The 12,214-nt window shown below is 49.5% G+C and overlaps 1 protein-coding gene across 1 annotated transcript in view; it reads right to left on the reverse strand.

The window, feature by feature from the left end:
- LOC122366656 (dynein axonemal heavy chain 2-like) overlaps positions 1 to 12,117 on the reverse strand; it is a 17,241-nt gene extending 5,124 nt beyond the window's left edge. Inside the window, 29 exon segments of the mRNA XM_043339141.1 lie at positions 198 to 423; positions 715 to 899; positions 1,256 to 1,447; positions 1,750 to 1,966; positions 2,298 to 2,452; positions 2,786 to 2,937; positions 4,393 to 4,539; positions 4,679 to 4,845; positions 5,020 to 5,219; positions 5,474 to 5,615; positions 5,839 to 5,971; positions 6,312 to 6,461; positions 6,707 to 6,857; positions 7,007 to 7,222; positions 7,399 to 7,614; positions 7,954 to 8,125; positions 8,261 to 8,427; positions 8,626 to 8,790; positions 9,025 to 9,127; positions 9,321 to 9,386; positions 9,388 to 9,412; positions 9,621 to 9,752; positions 9,922 to 10,066; positions 10,248 to 10,395; positions 10,582 to 10,721; positions 10,938 to 11,027; positions 11,205 to 11,383; positions 11,577 to 11,786; positions 12,023 to 12,117. Of these exon segments, the coding sequence (XP_043195076.1) occupies positions 198 to 423; positions 715 to 899; positions 1,256 to 1,447; positions 1,750 to 1,966; positions 2,298 to 2,452; positions 2,786 to 2,937; positions 4,393 to 4,539; positions 4,679 to 4,845; positions 5,020 to 5,219; positions 5,474 to 5,615; positions 5,839 to 5,971; positions 6,312 to 6,461; positions 6,707 to 6,857; positions 7,007 to 7,222; positions 7,399 to 7,614; positions 7,954 to 8,125; positions 8,261 to 8,427; positions 8,626 to 8,790; positions 9,025 to 9,127; positions 9,321 to 9,386; positions 9,388 to 9,412; positions 9,621 to 9,752; positions 9,922 to 10,066; positions 10,248 to 10,395; positions 10,582 to 10,721; positions 10,938 to 11,027; positions 11,205 to 11,383; positions 11,577 to 11,786; positions 12,023 to 12,107 (4,476 nt within the window). The 5' untranslated portion in view covers positions 12,108 to 12,117.
- Positions 12,118 to 12,214: the final 97 nt, after the last annotated feature.

Raw genomic sequence — 12,214 nt, forward strand, 5'->3', positions numbered from 1 at the left:
GTTGCGTAAGCAATCTATTGTTTGTCGGGACCAAGCAAGAGGGAACAGTTATTAGACCAGCTGTGCTACAAAGTCATTTACAAGCATTACTTTATGCCTCATGGTTCGCAACATCCACACTAATTTATACATTTCACAGTATTTTGATCTTCATTCGTCCTACCATAGCCCTCACATCCCTTTCATACTCTCCGCACCTTATCGTCGGAGCTCTGTCCGTCGGCCGCGGCGGCCACGGCCGGCTGCAGCGACAGCAGCGTCTCGAACAGCACCCGTGCGTCTCCGATACTGCTGGCGATGTCGGCGTTCGGGTGCTGTCCGAACGCCTCCGGGTGGTCCACCATGGGCAGGCTGTTGCTGAAGTCCTGGTAGTAGGACAGGTGGCCGTCCCGAGGGATGTAGTAGTGTGCCAGGGACGACAGCCTGAGAGGGGAGAGGCGAGGCGTCAGATCACAGAAAACGACGGTGAATATGATGCACCGGTTGCACGTAGAATTCATGGATCAAAAATGAAACAATGCATGAAAGTGCCTGAAACCGAGGCGGTTCCGCTCCCCTGATAAGCCGGGCGTTTTCTACGGACACTGAGTGCATGAGATAAACCTTCTTATATTATTACATTTGGCTAAGGAAGTTCTACAAAACCTAAAAAATTACCCGCGACAGTCACAAGGACACCTGCCATCCATCCATCCATCCAGCCCCATCACCCACTTGTAGTATGTGACGTTGAGCACGTCCTCGTTGAACATCTGGTTGATGTAGGTCATGAGCAGGCGTCGGTCCCAGTCGTCAGTGACGTGCCCGCCGTACATGACGCCCGCGATCAGGTACTTGAGCGCGTCCCACGGCGGGTCCTCGTACTCGCGCAGGTAGATCGACAGCAGCGACTCAGACACCTGAGTACGAGGACGGACGGAAGGGATAAGGAAGGAAGACTATGAGTATGAGAAAACTATGAGAAGACTAAGACCATGGGATTCTATGAGTCCATGACGATTTAAATTCAATAAATTATCGTGTTTGGTGAGCGAATATGTGCAAAATAACAATGCATTGACGGATGTTCTCAATATAATATGGATTACTGCCAAGGCCAATGCCCGTTTCCAGACAGACTCCTGAAAATTTCAGCATTCCTGCGTTGGAGCATAACGAGGTAGGATACTGTCAAGTTCCTTTCATCGAACATAGGGGATCGTAAGACTCGAATAATACTACCCCACAGAATGCACAGCATCAACTGGGAACTGACCTCGAAGTCTGAGTCGTTGAACCCGTAGAGGATGTTCCAGCCGAGCTGCTGGAACTTGCGCCGCTCCAGCAGCACCGAGTGGAAGAAGCACAGCGAGAAGAGCAGCTTCTTGTAGTTGCTCTGGCGCGGACAGGCGGTGAACTGCGCCTCCGTCATGTTCTGGTACAGACGCTTGATGTTGGCCTTGATGCCCTGGAAAGGTAAAGAATGGGGAGGATGTGACACGTTGAGCACAGGATAAGTGGTCACTAAATCCGGCTGGGTGGTTACCGATTGACTGATACTGTCCCGCAATGCACTGAAGCATGACGGAACATAGCGGGCCCAGCAACGTTACACTACCACACAATCACTTTCACCATGTGGTTAAATGAGTCGAAGCTGACATATTTTGAGCATCTTTATGCCGGAAGCGATCGGATAATTTGCTGGAATGCCAGAGAAGCAGCCTATATGTAATCACTAAGGCATGCACTATTCTCAGCGTCTCCCACCTTGGGCGGTTCGGTGGTGATTTTGATGCCGTTCTGAAGGATGGAGATGGGGAAGTCGGGGTGCGGGCTGGAGCTGAGCCACAGACGGAACTCGGGGTTGGCGCCGCCGTCCTGTATCTCCTCCACCATCTTGTCGAGCTCGGGCATCCAGGAGAGCGAGAGATGACAGTTGGCCAGGAACACCCAGCCGCCGTCCCGTTTACCCATCTCCAGCAGACTGGCGGCGCGGACAGAGGAGAGTTACCGGAGCGGTTACCGACGTAAATTACGTCGGTAACCGACGTAAAGTAATCTCATTTCATGAGTCATGATTTACCGACTTAAATTACTCATTAAAATATGAGCTATGCAAGATTGCAAATACAATTATACCTACAATTTATTCAACACTAGGGGGAAATAAAACATCTGTCAAAATCGCAACCGAAGGTGCTACATTGAATATTTCTCTCGAATCGCATCTGCAAATGTCCGTTATAGGTTCGAGCACCTCAGCCATTGTCATGAGACAGAAGTGGGAGGAGCATTATGCTCTCCTTCGCGTTCACCGTGTGGCGATGGGCGCCTGTCCCTGTCCCAGGCTGAGGCTGTAGAAGCGGTCCATCATCTCGTTCTGCTCGGCCAGCTGGAGCAGAGCCGTGGTCGGGTCTACGCCCGGAGACAGGATGAAGATGAGCGGCGTCTTGGCCGCAGAGTCCTCCAGCTGAAACGGGGGAAGGATGCGTCACTGTCACAATACGAAACAAACTTCATGTAACACCTGATGGTGGCATCAGAGGTATCATTCAGAGTGACGGCAAGTTTGAAACGGTACAAACAGGGGAAATTCACGAGAATCGAAACTGTTAAATTTATATTCAATTCATTGCTATCCATCACCACCACACGTACACAATTTAACGTCATCAACATCAGATGCACATTGTCAGAAAATGATAGCCAACGAGACATCCTTCTATAAAAATTATAGTAGAAGAAAGAATTGTAGAAGCCTTGTATGTAGAAAGCTAGAGCTGCTCTGCCTACAGCCACTGACCACGCTGTGGAAGTCGAGCACGGGCGGCTCGACGAAGCGCTGCCCCAGGTTGTGGATGACGAACGTGGACACACATACGCTGACCCGGTCCGGGCGCAGTGAGCGAACAAAGATCATCCGCTGCAGCTCCGAGCACGACGTGTCCCACTCGCCTGCCGGGAAATCGACCGGTCGACGATTAGTAAAGAACATCGGAGTCCGGAGCGAAATGCATAAAATGATAATAATTGAGAAACTATTTAGATAGCTCCAATTCGGGCATGAACCGTTATCGGTTATCGTTAACCCGCGCCCCACTGGGGGGGGGGGGGCTATTTATAGCCCCCCCTCCCGTTTTTCTGCAATAACTTCCAAACCGCTTGACGGATCGACGCCAAACTTTCAGTACCTTCGGCTGCATCAATTTGACACCTTGTGTCAAAATTTGAACTTCGTACCTACCATAGGTCGGCCGGAAATGACGTCAGGGTGACGTCATGTTCGTCCGATTTCGACGCAAAACATTGAACCACGGCAATCGCTCCCAAGAGCTCAGTTTTTAAGCTAGATCCAATTTCTTTGCATGAAAGAACTCAGAATCGACCGCGCTATCAAACTGCTATCTCGGATTTTCAAAATTTTGAAAATTTCGAAAATTTTATTTAATAATATTCAAAATTTATATTTTTATATTTTTTCAAAAAGTTTTTGACTTTTCGTAAAAACCGGAACATATGTGACAGAACGCATGATTATGACTAACTCTAGCAAGTTTTAGCTAAATATCTTCAAAAATGGCCAAGTTATACGCATTATTGCAAAAAATTCACAATTATTAATTTTTCAAATCAATTTTTCAGTACGCATTTGGCATCGTACACCAATATAAATGGCACCATCGTGTTCCTGAGCTCAAACTGCATCCAATAGACACCTTTTTTGTTGAAAAATTTCAACTTCAAAATTTGACCTTTTTTGACCTGAAAGTGACCTGACCTAAGCTAAATTCGACTCAAAATGACCTCGAATGACATAGACGACATCAAATTCGAAATCTATGGCCTAAATGGACCATAAAACATGTGTCACGTGACCGACGCATGATATAATATTTTCGTGACCTGTGATGACCTGACCCTGACCTGAAAATCAAAGTACAAGTTTGGTACCCGCAAGGTATCTAGAGCATCTGTTCACGAGTGTGGAAACCAAAAATGAGCCTGATCTGACTTGTAAGACGGCGGCCAGAGCCCAAAATGTGAACAAGCCAAAGTGCTAATAATTTTTACTTTGACCTGACCTGTGACGTCATCGGTGACCTCGAGGTCAATGAAATTAGGTTTCGCTCGACAGTTTTTCCGGGGCTATCAGACGCCGTTTGAATTTTGACGATCGGCCCAGTAGTTTCGGAGTTAGGAGGGGGGGCTATGAATAGCCCCCCCCCCCCCAGTAGGGCGTGTTATACACAGACCCCAGTGGGGCGCGGGTTAAGGCTTCAGTAACACGACTATTTCAAAACATCTAGCGCAGCCTAGCACTCAGCGCTGTCAATATTGTGTTAAGGTAACACGACCGTATGCCTCTTGACGATACTGTCCGAACATCACGTCCACCCCTGTGATACTGACCGGGCAGCGAGGCTCGCTCGGGCTCGGGCGACGTGTACCAGGCGTACCAGTCGCGGTGGCCCTGCTCAAACGACTGAATCACGCCGTGGAAGTTGGCCAGACGCTCCAGCTCGGTAATGTTGTCCCACGCAGAGTCCGACAGCCACTCTGAAAGAAAGAAGCGACAGTGGGACGAAATAAAGCGTAAAAGGGAATTCAAGGACTATGATAGGAATGTTTCATGAGAGATCACACTGAGGACCCTCACTTAAACTTCCACTAATCAAGCACAGACCATGAAACTGACCGGGGCACGGGTTGTCCATCTGCTCCTCCCTGTCGAGCACGACTCCACCCTTGAGGAAGAACAGGTACTCGTCCGTGTTGACGGCCGACTGGCTCTCCAGCATCTTGATGCACATGTGGAAGGAGAAGAGCAGCTTGTGCCGCTCGAACAGGCCGCGGCAGGCGTACCTGAAAACGACGCAACACAGACCCTGAACAACGGCGTTTGTATCACTGGACAATGCACATCATGAATAGAGCTTTAAAAAGGACGTCAAATGTTTTGCGGCAAAAGACGGTCATTCCACCATTACGTTAACACACAAATAAGCCTGACGCGCATATATGATAGCCTTCACTCACTTGTACACGGCGTAGGTGTGATAGTCGTTCATGTTCTGTATGCGGTTCTCCAGCTTTGGGCTCCTCTGCGCCTTATCGATGGAGTGGGTGAACAGATCTACGTAGGCGTCCAGCGAGAACTGGTACATCGGGTCGATCTTGCCCAGGTCGGTCAGCACGAAGAACAGGATCGAGGCGCGCCGCGCGCACGGACGATACGCCTGTCAACGATGATACCAACGTCAGTCGTTAAGAGGAGGGCCGAGAACCGTGTTAGGACGGACAACTGGCATAGGAGGAGTCTAACTAGACACTGAAGTAAGTCCAACCACTCATGAAAATGAGAAATCGTCTTTCGGGCCACGGGGATGAACAATACAGCTTCTGCATGAATGGGCGAGCAATTCGACAAGCAGTTTCACACTGTGGTAGCCACTCCATCCAGTTGCGTTCCTGAAACCCCACATTTCCCCACCTCCCGAGCGGCGTCGATCTTGATCTCTGTCTCCTCGGCGGTCTCCAGCTGTTCGGTGACGTCGGCCGAGGTGGTCTTGCACGACTGTAGCGTCACCACCAGAGCCTCGTCCTCCAGCAGCGAACCCTCCGTCTTCAGCAGTCTGTGGGTGACGTGGAGAGTGAGGAGGGAGGAAGATGTGAGAGTTACAGTCTCTGGAAAACTACGATCCCTTCTGCTAACCAAGTGGCATCGGTGTACAACAGATAAACAACACACAAGTTCTGATGCTCATGCATGAATGTCATTGCTCCAAATTCCTTTTTCCAAAAAGGATATAAAATTTCACCGCTACCGTTGCCGCCTTTGTCAACCATCCGACCGACCTGAGCACGGCGTCCTCCAGCTCGATGAGCTTCAGTTTGCCGGCGGCGATGTTGGTGACGAGGGCGTCCTTCTGCTCCTCCAGCTCGGGCCGCTCCTTGCGGACCACGATACCCAGCAGCTGCTGCTCCAGACCTGTCCGGAGACGTCACACAATGGAGCATTAGATCTCTAGCGACAACGGATACACGAACGAAGATGATTTCCATGACAACATGACATTTTATATTCTGCAAACTAGATTAAATACCGCACAAGAACAACGTGAAATGCATAAGCCATCACCAAATAATAGACATCGTCCGGATCCCAATAGATGATGCAACATTGCTAGCCTCTCTGGCATCTGTTACTGTAACTACGGATAAGATGGTTCACAGATAACAGTAGTACTACTGTTATATAGTAGTAGTATTACTGTACTACTGTTATCTGTGGATGGTTAGATGGTCTACCGAGCCGGCGTACTACTCACCGTCCTCCTTGACGGTGAAGTTGATGATGGTGGTCTTAGTGGCGATCTCAGGCGGGTAGTGCGGGTTTGACAGCTTGGTGCTGATGTAGAAGCGGAACAGCGGGTTGTACTCCACCTCCTTGTCGCCGATCTTGGTGTACAGAGCGTCACCTGCCGCGGGCAACGACAGCACGTAAGGAATCACATTAGAAAACACTGAGGCACCGCACTCTGATGATTTATATTACAACAACAGTCTCCGACAATCGAATATAAACTCATAAGGATGCGTGCGATCAAGCAGCTTAACTGCAATGCATGTGTGCTAGAAAGAAAACCCAGAGCAGACCAATGCAAGACCAGATCAACCCATGTCACCATACATTTTGCTTGATGAGGCATGGTAGCGAGCTCACCCTGTTTGATGACAGACTTTGTGAGTATGGGGTTGAGCGAGGCATCCAACGTCTCCTGGACGTTCTGTAGCAGCACCGGGTGGCCGAACGTGACGGAGCGCTCCAGCACCGATAGGAAGTTGGTCTGCTGCAGGTCGATCACTTTCAGACCCTGCGGAAACGAGCACGCCGTGTTAGTCCGGAGGCCAAGGGTACGGCGGCGTGATATCAGTTATGCCCATTCATGCCTAAAGCGCTAAATACATGCCAGTGTTATTAATCTATTCTTTTCTGAGCCACGCACAGCATTGTCACTCTAACCTGTTTGTGTTCCATGTTTTTGATCCAGCGCAGGCCCTGCCCCTGCGGGTCGATGAGCAGCGGCCAGCGCTGTCCGCGCGTGGCGATGATGCCGTTCTCCACGCTGAACGGGTTGGACGGCAGGCCCTGGATGTTCCAGTCGCGTACCACCGTCGGCTTGGCCAGGAACTCGCACAGCTCGAACGTCGGCGAGCAGGGCACCAGCTTCCCGCGCACCTGGGCACGGACGGACAACGACGGTCACTTACTCAGGCACTGTCCGACTCTACCGTATTTTTGGTATCGAACAAAGATATAGCATCGAAACGACGAACACTACTTGCCATTAACACAGAATGATGCTGAATAAAACACAACATTACGCAATAAAGTTCCCACAATCTCAGACCCACCTCCGGTAACCAAATGCTCGAGACGATCTCGTCCCGGTAGTTGGACGTAAACGGTCCCATATAGGAGACAAAGGCGGCAGCGATCAGGCAGTCCCCGACCAGGTAGCCAAAGTTTTCGTCCAAGTCCTTCACGGTCTGTGTCCAGCGGACCTTCTCGCCGGCCAGGCCGCTGACGATCTTGGCCGCGCGGTCCAACTTCAGCTCCAGGCTCTCCGCCTAGCATCGAGGAACAGAATAGCATGAGCGTCTTTGTACATATTGAAACATCAAAGACACGCGTCAAACTGTGGTATAGTCTACTACAGAATGATGTTCCACTCCTCAGAAGCTATCAGTTGACCGGAGAGCTAAGTAGTGCCGTTTATCACACAATTAAGCGTGTCGATTGTGAGCATTGGGACAAAGCTATAATTTGTGAACTCAGCCCGTGTGATTCGGCACAGCCTACCACTCCAGGCAAATAATTGCCCTGTGAAAAGTGGAACATCATTCTGTAGTCGACTATACATACGTTCTGTTCTGTTACTTTATTGGTCTAATCCTCTGGTGACGAACCTTGATCCTGAGCTCCTCCTTCTGCGCCAGCTTCTCGTTGTACTCGGTCTGCAGCTTTGCCAGCCGCTCGCTGAGCTCCTGCAGCTTCGCCTTAGCGTCTGCCAGGTTCTTCTGCTTCTCGGCTAGGATACGCTCAGCCGACATCAGACGCATCTTCTTCGGCTCCACCACCCTGACAGCGTGGTCAAAACACAGTAGATGAGGAATCCCAATGTCTGCCTTTCCAGATTCCAACATACGTTCATTTTTACCAAAGAGATTCTAATGTCATCCACATGTTCCAGGAGAGCAACAGTCCCCCACTAACCTGTAGACGCGTCCGTACGACTCGATGGCTCGTACCCACAGACAGAGCGACTTGGCAGCCAGCGACTGTTTTCCGACCATGTCCGGGTCAAAGTCGGCCTGCACCACGTATCCGCCGACCTTCTTCAGCGTCTTGTCGCTGATGTGGTCCTTGTCGAAGTCACGCAGCTGGAAACGACGGGGAAGAAGAATGAATGAGTACCTACGTAAATGTACGTCTGGTAAATATTGTACAGATGGCGACTGGTGGGCATGGCTGACAATCAGCACAATAGAGAGTCAAAGACTACATAAAGCACATGTCTCAAATTTGGCAGCCACATGGTGCTGGTAATCGATCGAACAAGAGTTAACATTGCAACCGACCTGTGTGATGAAGTTCGGGTCTCCCAGCTGTCGTTTCGCCTCTGCCCAGGTGGGTTCGACGCACTTCAGAAGCATCACTGCCTCCATGACCTTCTCTACCAGCGGCGGAGGTCGGGCGTACGACTTGATCTCGTTCAGGTCCCGCTTCGAGAGGGCGTCCAGTGCCTGTAAGGATCAAGAAAAATGTCGCGGTACAGTATAATAGGCAATGGGGGTAGTTAAGACTATCAGACAGCATGCCACTTGTGATGTTAATTTGCATGCAGTACACATCACAATGAATGGAGCTCGACTGTTAAACTATATCGGCGAAGTCTGCTAGCCCCCGTGTCGCTTATCTGACCAAAAGTCTCCCTCCGTCTCGGAAGTGCGTCACTGCGGTGCGGTCTTGTTACTTACCCTGACGGCCTCTTCCAGGACGGGCAGCACCTCCTCCAGCTCTGCCAGAGCCACCTCGGCCATGGCCTTACACTGCAGCTCCTCCTCGGCAATCTTTTGAGACCTGATAGAGCGCACAGATGGATATGGCTTTAAACGATTTTGTCGAGCTTCGGTCTTTGATAATGGTAGCAAATGACAATCGGCACCCAAAGATACCTGTCTTTAGATATCTGCTACGACCTATGAAAGGTCAAACTTCGTGCCCCCTGAAGCCATCGAAGTGGACCGAGTAGCTCTCAGGACGTTCGCCTTACCTGAGCTGGACGGAGCGCTGCTGTTCGTCGGCCTCCCGGGTCTGTTGGACAATGATGACCAGGTACTTCGCACTGCTGCTGGAACTCGGCCACTGCCAAGTGGGACACACGGCACGCATAGACACGAAGAGCTCAGATAGTGTCAATGCGTGTCAAGTACATCTGAGGTAATGGTACACAAACTCGCTTATAGTTTGCATGGTGTTTGTCATAGGGGTTTCCTCCGTAGACCAGACAGAACTCAAAGGATTCGCAAAGCCACAGCATTATTCGATCTCATGGTTTCATGTCTTCACTGACCTTTTCCTTTGGCGATTTCCAGTTCAACGGACATGGATTCGACTTTGACACTGGTCTCGTCAATCTTGAACAGACCATTCCTCAGCTTGTCAGCGGCTTCTCCCAGTTCCTTGCGCTTCTCGCCCAAGTAGACTGAGGAAACACAAGGTCAAAACAGAAATGCGTTCTGATCGTGCCATTGGAGAAATATTACTATTCATCCAGCTCGTACGTTTAGGGAGACAAAATTCAATAGGCCACCAAGGTTCCGATCATATTCTGGTCATTGAGCAGGCCTTTCTAATCGCCTGTATTCACTCACTGTTTGTAGCCGGCCACCAGCTGCAGGTAGCTGGTGGAGGTGACGTAGTTGTGTCGCCGCACCTCGCCAGCATCCGAGCCGAGTAGTTGGACACGGAGCGGTGAATTACGGAGAACGTGTGAGCCACAGCAGCCTGCAGCTCGTCCTGCATGAGAACAACGCTATTTAGGTATGAAGTATCGAGCCATGAAGCATCGTGAATCAACGGAAAACAATTCTTTTTGCATTCTAGTATGAATATACCACAGTATTTGCCAAACAGCCAAAGAGAAAGCCCTCGAATTAATTTAATGAAGCTGGCCGGCTTACGTGAACACTGAACATACCTTCAATAGTTCCGTATCGGCGCCTAGGTTTAGGTCGATGCCTTCCAAATACCTCTCGGCTACTTCCATCAGAGCTTCTTGTGGCCAATCTCCGAACCAGTCAATCGTGGAGCAGTTGACCAGGCCAGGGTACATGCGAATACGGTTCCTGTGGTATTCGGAGATGGTGAGTCACAAGTGGACACTGAACGGAGCGACAGTCCGGAAACGACAAGCTTGGTAACTTCCTCTACCGTTGCTTGATGTATTTAGGGCACTAATGCGTCTGCTGGTTTAGCAATATTTAATCAGTACAGGCGAAATCCTACGACGATAGATGACGTTTAGCACCAACCTGAAGGCGTCTCCGACGGGGCTCATACACACGCAGAGGTGGAGATTTGACCTGACTCGGTCCAAAAGCAGGCCGTACAGGTTCTCTGGCGTCTCAGGGATACCCTCCCTAGCCGCCACCGGCTGTAGTGTGTTGCGTATCTGACAAAAAAAAAAAAAAATCACATGTCAGTGGAGAATCTTATGCACACAACTACTTGCAACTGAAACTGCAATTAAATCGAAGCTGGTTGTTTAATGACGTAAAAATACTACATTTGAATAAACCCTAACGTAAGCAGGACGGATGATTTTTGGCGTCCAGCGTGGGACTTCACCGGGCTCTGGTGTCTATAAATAGCAATGTGTAATACCCACCTCTTCGAGCTCCTCCGGTTTGTAGAGGTTTGGCACTTCCCCGCTGCTTAGGATGTTGTTGATATCTTCAAGGAACGTTTCCTCCGTGACCTAAGAGAAGAAAATGAGCTTAAAACATTCGATCCTCAATGGTCAGCTGGAGAGCGGCAAATTCTGACAATGATTGAGAGAAGCGAAGTCTGTACCAGTATAAATCAAAGGCTTTGATTCAACTCAACGTCTTGGTACAGATTAACGACATTACAATGTCGAAAAATGTATAGTCACCTGGGCGTCGCTGAAAATGAAGACGGTCGGTTTGTTTTCGAGGCCCGTTGCCCGATAGAGCACCTTGAGATCCTCTCTGAACTCGGGTCGGTGGTAGTGCTTATTGACCTCGATGACGAACACCGAGAGGCCGCAGATGTAGGCGGCCAGTCGGGTCAGCGACTGCCGGCCGCTGCCACCTGATAAGGTAGCTGGAGTTACTTTTGGAGGCACTTGTTGTTTTATCGGATGAAATTACAGAAGACTTTGCTTTGTTATTGGCATCATTTCAAAGACGAAAAGACCAACTGCAGTGGGGACGATGTATGCCATAGAATATAGGTACAGTCACCCTGGTTCCTGGTGTATTGAAACCTTGAACAATACACTCACCGATACCGACGACAAGCATGTTTCCTCTGGGCAGTTTCAGAACGCGCACGGTGCGACAAATGTGGCAGATGGCATCCCTGAAAAGTACTAGTTCCATCGACACAACGCCTGGCGTCGCGTTATACTCCTTCAACTGGTTCTCCATGTACTGCTTCAGCGTGGCAAAGTCCAGGATGTCCTCGTAAATTTCATTAGTGTTGAGGAAGTCACCTATAAGATAAAAGAAATAGTGATTTAGCAATGGCGTAATCAAATGGCCGATTGTCAAGGCGTTTTTAAACTTTAAATCTTTCGACAGGCTGTTATTAAGACCCAAGTATCCCTAAATGACAAACACAGCTTAGCGTACATTTGAGAGAAAAACTATTGTTGACGAATAATTTCAGAAAGTCCAACAAAAGGAGACCAAGAAGAAATTCGTTGCTCATTTATTCTACCGAACATACCAAAGATAGGTGGCTGTTTGCTCGGACAGAGCCCGTGGAATGTCTGGTCGAAGTGCAGTCCAAGTTTTTCTCCCAGCAGTCCCATGAACCAATCCATATCTCTGAAAAGACGCAAGCTACATGAGCACGGTACGCTTATCACTTTGCTTTGCATCTACTGCATCACATAAACACATCACTATTAATAGAAGT

This window comes from Amphibalanus amphitrite, unplaced genomic scaffold, assembly GCF_019059575.1.
Source record: "Amphibalanus amphitrite isolate SeventyFive unplaced genomic scaffold, NRLGWU_Aamphi_draft 000822F_arrow, whole genome shotgun sequence".
NCBI lineage: Eukaryota > Metazoa > Arthropoda > Thecostraca > Balanomorpha > Balanidae > Amphibalanus > Amphibalanus amphitrite.